Genomic DNA, 15173 nt, shown 5'->3' with positions numbered 1-15173 from the left:
TTTTCTTTCGGATTAGCATTCAAACCCCGTCCAATCAGTCACATCAATCCTTATGTCGCGTTTTACCATCATCGTAGCAGCCACCAAATCTCATGGTATCGGCCTCAATGGACGCCTCCCATGGAGGCTGCCCAAAGAACTCAAATATTTCTCTGATGCTACCACGGCTGCACCGGAAGGACAGCAAAACCTAGTCATCATGGGACGCAAGTGCTGGGAGAGCATACCCAAAAAACACAGGCCGCTCCCCAAGCGCCTAAACGTCGTCGTCAGCAGAAATCAGAGTTACGATCTGTTCGATATATCTTTGCTCAACACTCAAATCCGCGCTAATTATTTTTTTTTTTTTGCGTAGGGGTGCTTCACCAGACACGGCCGTGCTCAAGGATAGTCTCAAGTCCGCAAGCGCGTTGATGGATCCATCGCACTTGCACCGGGGATTCATCATAGGAGGGTCTACGTTATACGAAGAGTCGCTTGGGCTCCCACTCTCGCCAACCGAGCCATGCGTGGACCGCGTCCTGCTCACTCGCATCCTGTCGCCCGCATTCGACGACTGCGATGTGTTCATGACAGACTTTGTCAAGGACGACCCGAGATGGACGCGGGCGGCGCATGCAGAGTTGAAAGAGTGGGTAGGATTCGAGGTGCCGGAAGGGGTGCAGGAGGAAAATGGGGTCACATACGAATTCCAAATGTGGGTCCGAAAGTGACAAGGAAAGATTGTAGCAGAACATTAGTGGAGGAATTGTGATACGTGAATAAATAAAACGTGGTGATCATGGTCTTCTAGTTCTGGCCGGGGGTGTTACAGGTTATGCTGATAATACGACTGCAGTGTAAAATCGAGAATTTTATCCTTGACGCTGTTGGCGCTCGAAAGGTCAGCACACCCCAGCAAAGGGTAATTCCGACCAGCGGAAAAAAAGGGTAGCAAAAAAAACGCACCTGCTTGTGCTTGGGGTTCTTCGAGCACACCACGTATACCCTTCCCTTCCGTCGAACGATGTTGCATCCATCGCACATGACTTTGACGGACGACCGGACTTTCATGCCTCGCGCGAGAGCTGGTATTTGCGAGGCGAGTGGGGCGACATGCTGATGGTGGTGGTGGGGTTTGTGTGTGGCTGGGAGTGAGGCCAGGCGGAGACGCGCGACCAGCGGGCGGCTGGAAGTGAGCAGTGCGCGTAGCATTGAAGAAAACGGATTGGGTTTGAAGCAAAGTTTTGTTTCGCGGGCGCCACCGTGGTGGTTTGGGTCCCTTTCAACTCGCTAAAGAGATATTCATTATCACGTGACTCATTTTTGCGGTCCGCAAATAACCTCTCGGACCAAACGCCGGACCAAAAGTTGTCATTTCTTGTCAGTGAACGTTCGCCTCAGACAGTTCAACTGCAGGTTCAGTTTCAGTCTTCTTCGCTTCGGAGGCTAGGCCACATATACCACTCTTGTCGCTCTTTAGACCTCTCAGGACATTTAATCCTTCCTCGGACTGCATGATTCTCTCCCAGTAAATGCATACTAGATCCCCAGACGCTCTCGCCACCCCGCATCTTGGCGGTCGGTGGGCCGTCATTTTATTCATCTGCACTCTTTTTGCCTTCGTTATAGAGAGTCAGTTAACGCAAGTCAGTCTCCCTTTACCCTCTTGTCCGCTTCAAATTGTGCTGATAATTGATGAATAGTATGTGCAAACGAATCTCGGCTATCGACAGCCTTTCTTCATCTTGTACGGGCAATAAATTTCAAATGTCTTCCCCCCCATGTTTCGCTGATTCCATCGATTGCAGCTATCTTGTACATTCATCGTTCGCCATAATTTTCCCTTTGCATCTTCTGTATCTTCGCGCTACCACGAACCACTCTACTGTATCATTACTCAACGGCCTTGCCATCGCAATAACGAACCATCTCACGCAGGACCAGAAGACCCCGGGCGTCAAATTTCCTCGTGCAAAATTCCTGCGCCTCATTCTCTTCTTGACCTTGGGGATTACGGTCCCAGCATTGCTTTGGTTTCTTTCTGTCTCGTTAGCGTCGTAAGTACTGCCAGCTTTTCTTATGCAAAAACCTATGCTAAGCGGATTATTTCTTGCGACTTCTCAGCGTAAGCGATGTCACTGGTAAGTCGCTTCAAGCATCCAGTCGAACCATTGTTCACTGTCCAACGATATACTTCCAGCTATATGGAACACAAACGCCTTCTTCGCATATTTAATTACCGTCAAACTGTTCAACCTAGAATGGGAATACAGACGTCTTCTCGCAGTCCTACTCGCGACATTGGGGACAGTTGCAGTCGTTTACGGCGGCAGCACGGCATCCCCAGAGAAAGAACCTACAGCTGGGAACCTCGCCGGCATATCTCTCAAGCCCACCGCACCCCTGCTAGGCAATCTTCTCACTCTCGTGGCATCCTTTGCGTATGGGCTCTATCAGGTTCTGTACAAGATATACGCCGCCCTTCCGTCCGATCCTGAAGTTGCGTCTCACCGCACCTACGAGCAGATCCCAGACGACGACGAGACAGTTAATACGATCGATGGTAATGTAAATGTCGACTTGGAAGACGCAGTATATCCCCCTCCATTCGGTCTTCACCCGAACTTGTTGACCTCGCTAATGGGTTTGTGTACCACATTTGTGCTGTGGATCCCAATTCCTTTCCTGCACTGGACTGGCGCGGAGGTGTTCAGGCTACCGCCTAATGCTACGGCTGTTCTGACCATCTTCGGTATTGCATTCACTGGCGTCATTTTCAATGCTGGCTTTATGGTCAGTTCAACATCTTTGACTTGAACGTAATCATTCAACTGAACATATACATCCAGATTCTTCTAGGCGTATGGGGTCCCATTATCGTTTCTGTCGGAAACCTGTTAACTATCGTCCTCGTCCTGATATCCGACGTAAGCACCATCATTGCGTACCGTCATCTCAATTTACCCATCTTAATAATGTATTGCAGATCATCTTCGGCGCTGGTATGGAAGTCATCACCTTCTGGAGTTTCGTCGGGTCGGGGGTGATAGTCATAGCCTTCGCTGTTCTCGCTTACGAAACGTTTACGAAGAGGCAATAACCTAACTTGAAGTATCTAATTTATTCACCTATGAAGGATGCTAGTCGCTTTGTCTTTCCCCTTCACTACATAGATCTGACGACCGGCGCGTTGGCGGATATGAGCCACGTATCAACCGACTAGGATATACATCAAGGGCTGTCGTGTCAGAAAAGGATAGATCTACGAATAAATAGCCGTTAGGAATACAATGATTCCATCCCGAAATAATTGCCTCATTATACCTTGCTGGTGGTGAGCATAAAAATGGATGCCCGCAGTTTAGAGGACATCTCGTCAATGTATCATGAATATAAATAGTTATGTGATAACCATATTTAGGATTCTGAGCGAAGATGACCATGCAGATCGAATTCATCACTTTGGACGATTCATGATTGGCCAGAAGCTTGAAATGACATAAGTACTTGTGTATGTACGTACGGTGCGACGGAAAGGAAAAAGGAACAGAGGGGGAGAGAATGATCGTAACACAGAAAGAAAACGAACAAGGGAAATCATTAGATAGCATGAAAAGGAAAGGCAAACAGAAATTATAATAAACCAGTCATCTCAAAAGACAGTACTACAGAAAAGATATACCCAATATGGAGTGCGAAAAGAATGAGGAAACAAATATGATTACAGAGTCCAAGTCATTTTGATGTGTCGGACTGGGCCGTGACGTACGTGCTGCAGTGGAATGGTTGCAAGAAAAGGCTGAAAGCAAAGGAAAGAGTGGCGGCTTGATGGGTGATGAATGCTGGAGAGGTATAGGGAGTGTATTAACGATCTGGAGCAAAAAAGGTACTTCACGGGTGGATATTTCGTTTCTGTGGCAAGCCGTTTGGTGATATAAGATAAAGGAAATCCAGGTGCAAGAATTGCGCTGGAGCCCAGACCACGAGGCTGTTGGGCAGTTATTATGAGCAATACTGCATCGGATCAATAAAAGCACACGCCAGCGTGTCGGAGCACGCGGACGAGGTGTCGCTATGCTTTACACAGCCTCGGAACGACGGCAACGAGCATTCAGGCAGTGGTCATTACGCTACACTATTGGTTCAGTTAGCCTTCTGCTCACCACGAGGCTGTAAAGACAAGAGCTCACCTTTTCCGCTTGGCTTTGGTCATTTCCTTCCTCAGTGCGGCACCATCTAAAGGCTTGAGAAGCTCGAAAGCACAGAGCAGATCCTCGGAAACACTGCGGTATGCGCTCAGCAATGACATAGACAAAGGAAAAAAGAAGTAGCTAACCTCATACAAGCACCGTAATTGTCAAATTCTGATGGGAGTGAGTCAGACCTGGAAGCAGGTGATGCATATGACAGGAAAACATACCACCACAGTAGTTGGGTGCACTGAATACTGTCACTAAAGTACGGTCGTTCCAAAACTCGTACCCATCTTCTACAACCATATGGGCTCGACATATGAGATCCATGTCATACCGCACCAAAAACTCATTAATGATAGCTTTGCCAAAGCAATAACTAACGCCTCTTTCATTGTCTTCCCAGTCCAATGCCGTATCAGAAGGATCCGACCAAAGTAGATCATTGAGGAGCCCGTAATCTGGCACGTCAGTCGGTCGTTGGATGCGCTTGATATCTTCCATAGAATGTAGAGAAGGCGAGAGACCGCCATGAACACAAAATATCTTGGATGCGACAATAGCAGCAATAGGGAGACAATTGAAAACGTCTATAAACGTTTTCCATGTCTTGATATTACACCGCCGTTTGCACTCGTCGTAGAAACCATAAACTGTGGTTCAATTAGGACATGTAAGGGAAAGAAACGCATAATCGCACCTCGTGTGACATTAGCACACTCATGATTACCCCGGAGGAGGAAGAAGTTTTCGGGATACTTGATCTTATAACATAGGAGGAGCAAAATGGTTTCGAGGCTCTGTTTTCCGCGATCAACATAGTCGCCTAAGAAAAGGTAGTTGGCGGCGGGAGGGAAGCCACACATCTCAAACAAACGAATGAGGTCTGAGTATTGACCGTGCACGTCACCGACAATTTTGACGGGAGGCGATAGTTCGACCAGTGTTGGTTGGCTGAGGAACACATCTCGCGCAGCAAGACATATCGCCGTAATTTCCGTGTTCTTGAGGCAGAGCGACTTACTAACTTTGCCTGTGTAGCCGACATCGAGGAGTCGTTGAATCATATCATCGACATCGAATTGCTTCAACCTGTCCTTGGCACCGCCATTTCCCACAGATTCGCTGGTCGGAGCATTGCCATTACTAGTCATTGAGCTCGGGCTAAGGGCATTGCCATTGGAAAGAATGGTTTGGGTGACGGGGATATCTAAAGGCAAAGATGCGGTCATTGGAGACGGTAGTGGCGACGGCAGAGACTCCGAAAGCTGTGCCGTTTCGATACTGGGAATTGTGGCCTGCGGTGGATACGGTGAACCATGGGCCCTCGCACTGGTTGCTGAAGAGGGGACTGTAGAGCCTGCGGGATCAGAAACATTGATAGAGGGGTTTCCGTTCGGAAGTGAACTTGAATCGGAACTATGAGCCGTTGAGGGGGCTGTTGCGCGCGATATCGAACTTTGAGGAGTGTTGTCGTCGTTGGGGTCGTGGTGGGCTTCGCTCGTAGCGCCGTCTGCTGGGGATTCTCTGTCCTTGTCTTTACCGGCCTTCTTGGACTTCTTTGAGGGCTGCTGGCCCATGGATGCTCCAGGCGGTTGTGGGGACTGAGGCCGCGATTTTGACAGTCGGGAGGTGAACACGGATAAGAGAGTAGGAGCCAGCTTTAATTCTGAGGACGATGTTACAGGAGAAAGAGTTTTGTAAATCGCCTAGTTGGTTTAATGAGAACAAGCACAGCTGTAGACTTGATCCCGCCCAATTCCACCAGCACAACTCCCATCATTGTTTGGTCCTTATTTGGTCTTCTCAATTTCATTAAATCATAGTGTATGGCATAGCACAAAAAACATAGATTCCTAGAGTAATACAGCTATTGATACGTCTAGAACTTGCCAAAAGTCTTAGTGGCAGCCTTGTTCTTCGCCACCCGGAGGACGTTGAAACGAACAGTCTTGGATAGAGGTCGGCATTGTCCTGATGGGACGGACGATCAACATTTTACCAGATCATAATGAATTTGTACAAACGCACCGACAGTGACAACATCACCGACCTCAACACGGAAAGCGGGTGACAAGTGGGCGGCCAAGTTCTTGTGGCGCTTTTCGTAACGGTCTATACAATCACAATAAGTGTATGATTTGGTGTTAAGTTTGAGTCTGCAACGCACTGTATTTGGGGATGTAGTGGAGGTAGTCGCGACGGATGATGATGGTTCGGTTCATTTTGGTCGAAACAACCTTTCCTGTAAGAATACGGCCGCGAATTGAAATGTCACCAGTGAAGGGGCATTTCTTGTCTGATCAAGGGCACACTGAATAAGGGATTGTATGCTAGAAGGGAAGCACGCACCAACGTAGGTGCCGTTGATAGCCTCCGATGGGGTCTTGAATCCAAGGCCGACATCCTTGTACCAGCGCTTCTCCTTGGTGGAGACCTTTTTGCCACCTATGCCCAATATCAGGATGCGCGTCCGACCGTTATCCCTAATTACAAAACCCACCACGAGATTTGGTGTTGAGGAAAATATCCTGCTTTTGGTACGCCTTTTCGATCTAAAAAATAAGGATTTATTCAGTCAACCGGACACTACAAAGAGGAACAGCAATTCGTACTTGGATGTCAGCCATTGTGTCGGTCTTGAGGGCGTTGAGGGCGGTGACTGCCTGGTGAACTTTTGGCGACTTGTTGATAGTTATTTGGTCCACACGGCTCACGGAAGCCACCGTTGATCAACTGTATAGCCAATCCGGAATTTGCCGATTTAGTCAGAGCGTAGCTGAGCCTCAGTCAACAGCGCTTAACACGTTTCGTTGTCTGTCATTTTGCGCATCACGGACCTACTCTGATGTTAAATAAAGTCTTGGACTAGATTGGAGAGTGTCGAATATAATTTTTTTTACCTTTCTTTATCTGTTGCATTGCATTTCAGAATTCGAATCCATTCAAAGAAATATCACATATTATGTCGTTTTTAAAATTGGTGAGGTATTGTTCATTGGTGTCTTTTTGGCTTTCGCCACTATCGCTTGATCTGGGAACCCCTTTTACTGAGCATAATTGCCTAATAAGTAGTTGGTAGTACCACGACCTACATCTCAACATGTTCTGTAAGTGAACATAAGTCGCCATTATTCCTATAATCCTATGTAATTCGAGTTCCACAAATCATCCGTAATAACATACCAATAGTATTTCAGAAATGAGGAGAATTCAGGCAAATAATTATCGACCAAATGGTACAATCTTGCATATGATCAACTTTCAGACTGGCCAACAAGCAACAAGAGTCAGAAGCCCAGAGAAACGCAATGTACATGACTGGCTTTTGACTAATCGAATTTGGGTGTGATGTTATGATCATGATCTGTAAATGAACTGCGCGCGCGACGCGCTATTTGCGTATGTTTGCGTTACGCGTTTCGTTTCTGACACGAACATCGTTCAGACAAATGGGCCGACAGCAGACTCTTGGTCGGTTATTTTACCTCATCAGACCAACCAAACTCACGATATGGCAGGTAAATTCTTCGATATGCCTAAATCCACTAAAGCGGCGCCACCCCAACAAGCTAATCTGCAAGAAATGTGGGGCAAGAAGAAGGAACCTATCCTTTCTAAACTCGAACCCCACGCGCCAAAAGCAGAGGCCGACGCGATGGTCGTGGACACTCCCAAAGAGGAGAAAGGTGAGAAGCCACTGAAGCTAGCAGACGCGTTTGCTTAACTGTTGCCGTCTTCAGCTGAGAGTTCGAAACGGAAAGAAAGTGGCACTCCAATTGCCAGTATGTCGCTGGTCACTGGGTCTCAATTGCAATCTCGATTTCTCAATGACATCTTGCAGGCTCTCCTAAAATTAAGAAACGCAGGATTATTGACTCGGACGACGAGGACCCTAATGATATACCACCAAGGTCTTGTACGTCATGATTCATGTTCATTAACTGGTCAACACTTCATTGCACTTGCGTATAGCTCCCGAACCCACCTTGAACGGCTCTACAAAATCCTCTTCCCCTATTCCCGACCTTTCTTTACCGTCCAGCAAGGTGCGAGACAAGGAACAGGCTTTGACGCTCTCTGGAACGACGACCAACGGAGTGTCACCCCCTGATGATGCAGAATCATCCAGCTCCGAGGAAGACCAAGGAGAAGAGGAGGCGGAGGACCTGGAGGAAGAAGAGGATGAAGAGGGACTCGCGACTGAGAAGGCAGTGAATACAAAGAGGTCAGTTGTGCCGTCGTCGGCAAGATATGAAAGACTTACAACCCCCAAAGCGCGCAAGTTGCCCTGCAAAAACGGGACGATGTGGATATAGAAGGTGGCTGGCCTGTCGGAAAACCGTACGTATATGCTCAATGCTATACATGCGCCGAATTAACGGATGTTATAGTGTTCCGTATGCCGCTCTTTCCAAGGCATTTTCTTTGATTGAAGCCACTACAAAACGCCTAGAGAAGAATGCAATTCTTACCTCGTTCCTTTTGTTAGTTATCCAGAGAAGTGCTAAAAGCGACCACGCCTCGCTGCTTCAAGCTGTTTACCTATGTATCAATCGAGTTCGTTTCCTTCGCGTTGTGGGTCGGAGACTGTAGCTAACGTCATCATTCGTATCCTCAAGTTATGTCCAGACTACGTGGGTATCGAGCTCGGTATTGGGGAGTCTCTCTTGATCAAAGCTATTGCGGAGTCTACTGGACGAAGTCTAAGCGTCATCAAGGCAGATTTAAAGAAAGAGGGTGATCTGGGGTTGGTTGCAATGGTATTTTACAGCTGTGTTAAAAATGTGCAACCTGGAGTTTATCCTAATCCATTTAGAACTCAAAAAACAGTCAAAAGACACTCTTCAAGCCAAAACCCCTAACGATTCCTTTCGTATTCTCGCACTTGAAGGAAATTGCTTTATCCTCTGGACATTCAGTAAGAGCATGGCTGTTATGCAGATAAGCAAGCGAATTGATCCTTCCTTTAGTCACAAGCCAAGAAAGTTTCTATAATTACAAAGCTGCTAGCTGCATGTCAAGGTGTGGAAGCAAAATATATTGTTCGAAGTCTGGAAGGAAAGCTACGGATTGGAAACGCTGAAAGATCTGTGCTGGTTGCTCTTTCGCAAGCAGCGGTGTTGGCCGAACGCGAACGATGTGAGCTCTATTTACTGGGGGACTTGACAACAACACCTATAGCCTTTCTTTAGCAAACAAGAAATGGAGTCAAGATCAGCTTGCTGCACGACTAGAAGAGAGTGCAAATATAATGAAGTCTGTTTATAGGTATGTCCGACATAACTTGCACAACAATGGTACTAAATGATTCCTCTGGGTAGTGAATTGCCAACATATGATCTTGTTATACCTGCTCTTCTGGAAGTTGGAATCGATGGCCTTCGACAAAAATGTAAACTTACGCCAGGTGTACCCCTTAAACCCATGCTGGCCAAACCAACAAAAGCCATTGGAGAAGTACTCGATCGATTTGAAAACAAAAGATTTACTTGCGAATACAAATATGATGGCGAAAGAGCTCAGGTCAGTGGACGCTTCAAAGACATTAAACCTGCTGACGCTAAGCTCACATGTGTATAGGTGCACTTGCTTGAAGATGGTTCGGTCAAAGTGTTTAGTCGAAACTCTGAAGACATGAGCAAGAAATATCCTGATTTGGTAGACCAACTTCCAAAAGTATATCCTTTTTTCAATGCTTTCCCGTGCATTCGCTCATTTATTCTAGTGCATAAAAGAAACCACTAAGTCTTTCGTGTTCGACGCTGAAGCAGTTGCCATCGATCGTACAACTGGCAAGCTCATGCCTTTCCAGGAACTGAGCAGAAGAAAGCGCAAAGACGTCAAGGTCGAAGATATTACAGTCCAGGTGTCCCTGTTTGCATTCGATCTATTATACCTCAACGGCGAGGTATGTGTTCCACCTACAGCATGCAATGTTCCGACTGCTTCCTAACCTTACATAGCCTCTACTTCAATTACCTTTGTATAGGCGTCGTGAGTTGCTGCGAGAGCATTTCGTAGTCGTTCCCGGAGAATTTGGCTTTGCAAAATCTTCTGACAGCGAAACCACTGAAGAGATTCAATCTTTTCTGGAAGAGAGTGTGAAGGATGGCTGTGAAGGACTTATGGTCAAGATGTTGGATACCGATGCTAGTTTCTATGAACCCAGTAGACGAAGTGTTAACTGGCTCAAGGTAATTTCTAACATTGCGTAAAATCCCATCTCGACTAATTTGATATTTACAGCTTAAGAAAGATTATCTGGCGGGAGTTGGTGATTCACTGGACCTAGTTGTGGTCGGAGGCTACTATGGGAAAGGTAAACGGACGAACGTTTATGGTGCTTTCCTCCTTGCCTGCTATGATAGCGACTCGGAAGAATACCAAACAATTTGCAAGATTGGGACAGGATTTAGCGAAGAAGTACTGCAAACTCACTACAATACTCTCAAACCCTTAGAAACGACGAAACCCCGAGGCGACATCAAAGTGGGAGGTGCAAAGCCTGATATCTGGTTCGAACCAAAGATTGTATGGGAGGTCTTGACTGCTGACCTGAGTCTGAGCCCGATCTATACCGCTGCACAAGGACTAGTAAATTAGCACCGTTTATCCTCATGCTTGCGCTGTTTTACTGATGACCCCAATCTTACAGGTAGAAGACCGAGGTATATCTCTGCGCTTTCCACGGTACCTCCGAATCCGGGATGATAAATCGGCCGATGATGCAACTGGACCGGAGCAGGCAAGTCTATGTTTATACCCCAGGTCAAACAGAGCTATAACTCGTTTCTCGTTTCCTAGATCGCAGAGATGTACGAAAGACAGGCATTGGCTCAACCCAAAGGCAAGAAAAAGAAGGGGGGAGACGCAGACGACGAATTCTGGTGAAAGACTGTCCTTGCGAATAGGATTATTGGGTGTCTGGTTTATAAATCTTTATGTATCTTGTATATTAGACGAATAAAGAGTAATGGGATATCAGCGGAATCCGGGTGAGAGAGATGATATTTCTTAGGCTACGGTTTTTGAAGCTTCCTCCTTTGCGGCCTTGACTGCCTGTGTGACCTTGCCCTCTACAACTGGGACAACGACCCCCTCTTCGGCGAGCTTCTTTTCGCGGCCCCCTCTGTACCAATAGTTTACAAAGCGGTATTCTTGCAGAGACTGGGCAGATGCATTTGTAGCATGGCAGGCGAAGAGCAAGTAGTTACGGGGCTGCACTCTCCAGGCTGCGACAGAGAAAAACTGTTCAGAATACACTGAATTCAAGAGATGAGCAGCACGTACCGAAACGCATGAAAACCATGCTTGCAAATGAATGTGGTCAGCAAATACCAGGGACGCACACGAGCTATATAAACGCTTACGAGTAGCACATGAGCGCAGTGGTCATTGTCCCTGATATCACCTCTTCATCCTTCTTCAAGTCTGCAAGGGCAGCAAGAGGCAGGCCCCAGTTTGCAACCTGTACGGAGAGTTATATGCGAGCAGCATGGAGGGGGGTTTAGAAACATACTGGACCCCAAAAATGAGTACCTGGAAAAAAGGTTGAGCTGAAAAGAACAGGTTTAGATTGAGAAATACGCACTGAAAAAGTACTGGCGCGCAGCGGGAGACCGCAGCCATGTGTAGAAAGTGGAGGCCATGGTGTTGGAGAGGGAGTGAAGTGGGTCAAGCTATTAGCGAAATACCTGAACCCAGCTCACGTGTGTCCGTGTTTACATGTAATTTTGGGCAACAATGCAGGAACAGAAATCAGACTCAACGAGTTTGGTCTTTGCGCAACGCGCTGAACATGCTCGTCCATCCTCCCCGCACTCTCTCCTCATCGTCTGCCGCGTTTCTGCGTCGCCCCCATCGTCCCCCACAGCGAGCCGGCAATTCTGCTAATTAACACGCTAGAAAAGGAAATACTGGACTCAGTATCTTGCACGTTGCAGTTCTCCCAGATCTTGTGGGCTTTCCCTTCTTAATCTCCACAGATCCCGCTTTTTCGTCCTCCAACACCCCTCATCCGTACAGATGCAGCAGCAGCCGTATGGAAGCTATCCTTACTATGGCCACCCCATGTATCCCCCACAGACGCCATACATGGGCGCCAATGGTCCCCCGGGCGGTCCAGGGCCCAGTAGTGGCTACCCCCCGTTCTATGGTGGATTCCAGCCCGCACCTGCACCTCAACATAACAACCCGCCTGCACCGTCGCCGTATGGATTCGATGCAGATGCCTACGCCCTTAAACATAGCGCAACCACTTCGGCGCCGAACAGACAGCATCGACGAAATCCAACCATTCCTACTGCAGCTGCCCCACTTAAATCGGCGATGAAGAAGACAATGACTGCATTCGGTACTACAGACGGCAATGGTGGAAGGCACTTCTACAACCCTTTCAGCCATCCCCAGCCGCAGACGCAACCGCCGCCGTCCAATCAGGCGCCTACGACTTTTACTCGAACCCGTACCCACTCGAACCCCAATAGACCCCAGAACCTGACCTCGATAGAACAGGCGCATCATGAAAGTCCTATGTGTGAGCGCTCTATCCTTATGCTCGTCAACAACCTGATCTGATCTATTCTTCATTCGCAGTCCATATGCTTGTATCTTTCCACAATTATAACGAACTCCACATTGAACACATTACACGGGTAGGATTGGAGGAAGTGCGCAAATTGCTATGGCCTATATGGCAGGATGGAGTGGAATCCGACGTCAATATTGGGCATACCTGTGTCGTCAAGTTTCGCAATACACCATGGGATTTGAACGGCCCGAATGTTCAACAGTGGGTTCTATGCTGACCATCCGGATCTTGCATTGATCTTTTTTCAACCCTTATTTCTAGATCATACAAGCTTATTACTTCACTATTCACCCTGTTTGAACAAAGGGTGGGAGAAGGATCGCTTACCAAGTCTTCATTTAACTCAGTGCATCACATTTAACCTAGGGTTATTCATTTCAGACTGCAGTCAATATCGGGACCCCGGTGCGCATGTATGCTACGTCTTATCAAGCTTACACGTTGACTCTTCCACTGTGTAGACACCCCGACTCATCTTCCAGGTCACTAAACCTGCTAATGCCGTATTCTTCATTGCCTTCTTCTCACAAGATGGTCGGAAGATCACTTTGATTGATCCCCCCAACCCAGTAGACCTCTCTATCGGAGCACAACTACGGTCTGCTCTTCCAACCAGTCATGTCTCTGATAATGTCGTAGAGGAGAATACTCGTGTCTTGGAAGTCAGACGAAAAACAGCTCAAGGTCTGCAACAATTGATATTCATCAGTCTACCCGTGATCTGATATCATATTGAACCGCGCTTTCAGCCCCCGAAGTGGATGCTACTACTGTTTTTGTCGAACTTTTGAAGATACTCTGCAATCTGGGTTTTCAGCTCGATGCAACACTGCCTCTCGGGCGAAGAAATGCTCTAGGACTTCGATATTCCAGGGAACTTTTGGTTTTCAAATCGGTCCATCCTAACCAACAAAATTGACGATATGACTTTGCTTGTATGTGTTCATTACCCTCTTTTTCTTTCGGTTGTTTCAATGTTTTTTCATCGCTGCCATCTCATTTTTTTCTTTCATGATGTATGATTGCTATATGGTATTGTTATATATCCTCTAGATGATACCTACTCGCATTATATGACTCAAAGCTGCAACAGCCCCCCGTCTTGTAAATATATCCCCTTCTTATTCCGTACAATTCTTCAATATCAATTATGTTTGAATGCTTTATGACATCTTGATGACCTTGGATCCATCTGCAACACCAGCAAGGTTTTGGGCTACAACCCTACCCTGTGCATCAGTGCGCTTGTAGAGTTCGTCCCACCAGCCAAAGAGGAAGTCGCGTGCGATCAGCTTGAACCAGGGAGTGAAGCTATTGCCTGTCATTGGAGATTAATTTGGTTGGGTGCAGTTTTACGTGAACATGGAAGGAGGCGTACTCGGATCCTCAAACATGGCTTTTAATTCATCTTTGCTAACGTATTTGTAGTCCCGGATTTCGTTGGCATTGGGGTTCACGGTAACATCGCCGGTGAAGAAGAGGATGTAGTCAACTACGTGTTGAACGTGTAATGAGCTAAGCCTTCAGAGCAGTAGACGGAGAATGACTTACCTTCGTGTTCTCCCCACATTCCGTCGGAGGGGGCAAGGTAATGGATGCGGGTAAGGTATTGGAACTGGTCCACGGGCGTTTGACTGGGTGGGATACCGAGTTCATGTTCCAGCTTCCGTGAAGCAGCTACGCGGACACCGAGTTGATCCTTCTCGATTTTTTCAGCCTCAAAGTCGTCCAGAGGGTGTGAGCAGCATGTGTTGGTCCACATGTCAGGGAAAGTGATCTTCTCCGACGCTCGCTGCTGGAGCAGCAGCTTGCCGTCGGAGGGTCGGAACACGAACGCAGAAAATGCCCGATGGAGTAGGCCCTTGTTGATGTTCTCCATTAAATGGCCTGCGAACGAGAGTTACACTCCAGGATGAATTAACCAGACGGAACGGAGGACGGAACAGACTCACAGGTCTTCTTGTCTACAGCTCCAATGGCATTGTCGTCCTCGTCGACAAGGATACATCTCTCATCCATGAGCCTGGACTGCTCAGGGTCATAGGAGGAGAGGTCGATGCTCGCCAGTGCAGCTCTGGCAGCGATCACAGCGCGCGACTCGGACATGGTGCGGTATGAAGATGGGGTATTGAATTTAACTGTTGGACGGGTCTGCGCAGCGAGGCGCGAAACTCTAGAAGCGAGGCGAAACAGATTGGATGAGGAGAGGAGGAGAGTTTATATAGGCTAATATGAAATCCGCTGTTAATAATGGCACCAGACAAGCCCATTTCTCATATTTCGGGCTGCATTTGATTGGACAGGACCCAGGCGCCAATTCCCGATCGCGCCCCAACCCATAAACCCAAGTAAATCGCGGCTATCATCCATTACACTCTGGTTTTGCTCCTCGAACCATGTTCCAC

General features: G+C 47.5%; 8 protein-coding genes across 8 annotated transcripts; 4 read left to right on the top strand and 4 right to left on the bottom strand.

Moving 5' to 3' along the window:
• Positions 1–52: 52 nt before the first annotated feature.
• Positions 53–713, top strand: JR316_0001019 (Dihydrofolate reductase; the record flags this gene model as incomplete). The annotated part of the gene is made up of 2 exons (XM_047886832.1): positions 53–294; positions 356–713. 2 exons carry the CDS (start codon positions 53–55, stop codon positions 711–713), a joined length of 600 nt encoding a protein of 199 aa, XP_047754578.1.
• Positions 714–1514: 801 nt separating this feature from the next.
• Positions 1515–3082, top strand: JR316_0001018 (uncharacterized protein; the record flags this gene model as incomplete). The annotated part of the gene is made up of 7 exons (XM_047886831.1): positions 1515–1628; positions 1686–1729; positions 1791–2039; positions 2107–2123; positions 2183–2775; positions 2832–2909; positions 2969–3082. The coding sequence occupies 7 exons, from the start codon at positions 1515–1517 to the stop codon at positions 3080–3082; spliced, it is 1209 nt and encodes a 402-aa protein (XP_047754577.1).
• Positions 3083–4093: 1011 nt separating this feature from the next.
• On the bottom strand, positions 4094–5958 carry JR316_0001017 (Serine/threonine-protein phosphatase PP-Z; the record flags this gene model as incomplete). Its single annotated transcript, XM_047886830.1, has 6 exons — positions 4094–4112; positions 4173–4265; positions 4319–4346; positions 4403–4828; positions 4876–5884; positions 5911–5958. The coding sequence occupies 6 exons, from the start codon at positions 5956–5958 to the stop codon at positions 4094–4096; spliced, it is 1623 nt and encodes a 540-aa protein (XP_047754576.1).
• Positions 5959–6057: 99 nt separating this feature from the next.
• Positions 6058–6805, bottom strand: JR316_0001016 (40S ribosomal protein S11-A; the record flags this gene model as incomplete). The annotated part of the gene is made up of 6 exons (XM_047886829.1): positions 6058–6149; positions 6207–6290; positions 6346–6474; positions 6528–6623; positions 6679–6730; positions 6791–6805. 6 exons carry the CDS (start codon positions 6803–6805, stop codon positions 6058–6060), a joined length of 468 nt encoding a protein of 155 aa, XP_047754575.1.
• An 884-nt stretch (positions 6806–7689) lies between these two features.
• JR316_0001015 (DNA ligase 1) lies at positions 7690–11069 on the top strand (the record flags this gene model as incomplete). Its single annotated transcript, XM_047886828.1, has 17 exons — positions 7690–7864; positions 7919–7960; positions 8020–8094; positions 8151–8403; positions 8454–8519; positions 8570–8735; positions 8798–8938; positions 8995–9096; positions 9149–9317; positions 9371–9446; positions 9500–9701; positions 9759–9854; positions 9904–10086; positions 10142–10372; positions 10425–10772; positions 10834–10927; positions 10990–11069. 17 exons carry the CDS (start codon positions 7690–7692, stop codon positions 11067–11069), a joined length of 2499 nt encoding a protein of 832 aa, XP_047754574.1.
• Positions 11070–11192: 123 nt separating this feature from the next.
• Positions 11193–11827, bottom strand: JR316_0001014 (putative mitochondrial pyruvate carrier 1; the record flags this gene model as incomplete). The annotated part of the gene is made up of 5 exons (XM_047886827.1): positions 11193–11410; positions 11469–11488; positions 11549–11646; positions 11698–11717; positions 11770–11827. 5 exons carry the CDS (start codon positions 11825–11827, stop codon positions 11193–11195), a joined length of 414 nt encoding a protein of 137 aa, XP_047754573.1.
• A 445-nt stretch (positions 11828–12272) lies between these two features.
• On the top strand, positions 12273–13687 carry JR316_0001013 (uncharacterized protein; the record flags this gene model as incomplete). Its single annotated transcript, XM_047886826.1, has 6 exons — positions 12273–12714; positions 12774–12969; positions 13030–13075; positions 13135–13173; positions 13230–13452; positions 13518–13687. 6 exons carry the CDS (start codon positions 12273–12275, stop codon positions 13685–13687), a joined length of 1116 nt encoding a protein of 371 aa, XP_047754572.1.
• A 244-nt stretch (positions 13688–13931) lies between these two features.
• JR316_0001012 (Isopentenyl-diphosphate Delta-isomerase) lies at positions 13932–14874 on the bottom strand (the record flags this gene model as incomplete). The annotated part of the gene is made up of 4 exons (XM_047886825.1): positions 13932–14086; positions 14147–14260; positions 14320–14655; positions 14721–14874. The coding sequence occupies 4 exons, from the start codon at positions 14872–14874 to the stop codon at positions 13932–13934; spliced, it is 759 nt and encodes a 252-aa protein (XP_047754571.1).
• Between the last annotated feature and the right edge of the window lie 299 nt (positions 14875–15173).

The sequence above is a fragment of the Psilocybe cubensis genome, chromosome 1, assembly GCF_017499595.1.
Source record: "Psilocybe cubensis strain MGC-MH-2018 chromosome 1, whole genome shotgun sequence".
Lineage (NCBI taxonomy): Eukaryota > Fungi > Basidiomycota > Agaricomycetes > Agaricales > Agrocybaceae > Psilocybe > Psilocybe cubensis.
This window is presented reverse-complemented; position numbering and strand designations above follow the sequence as displayed.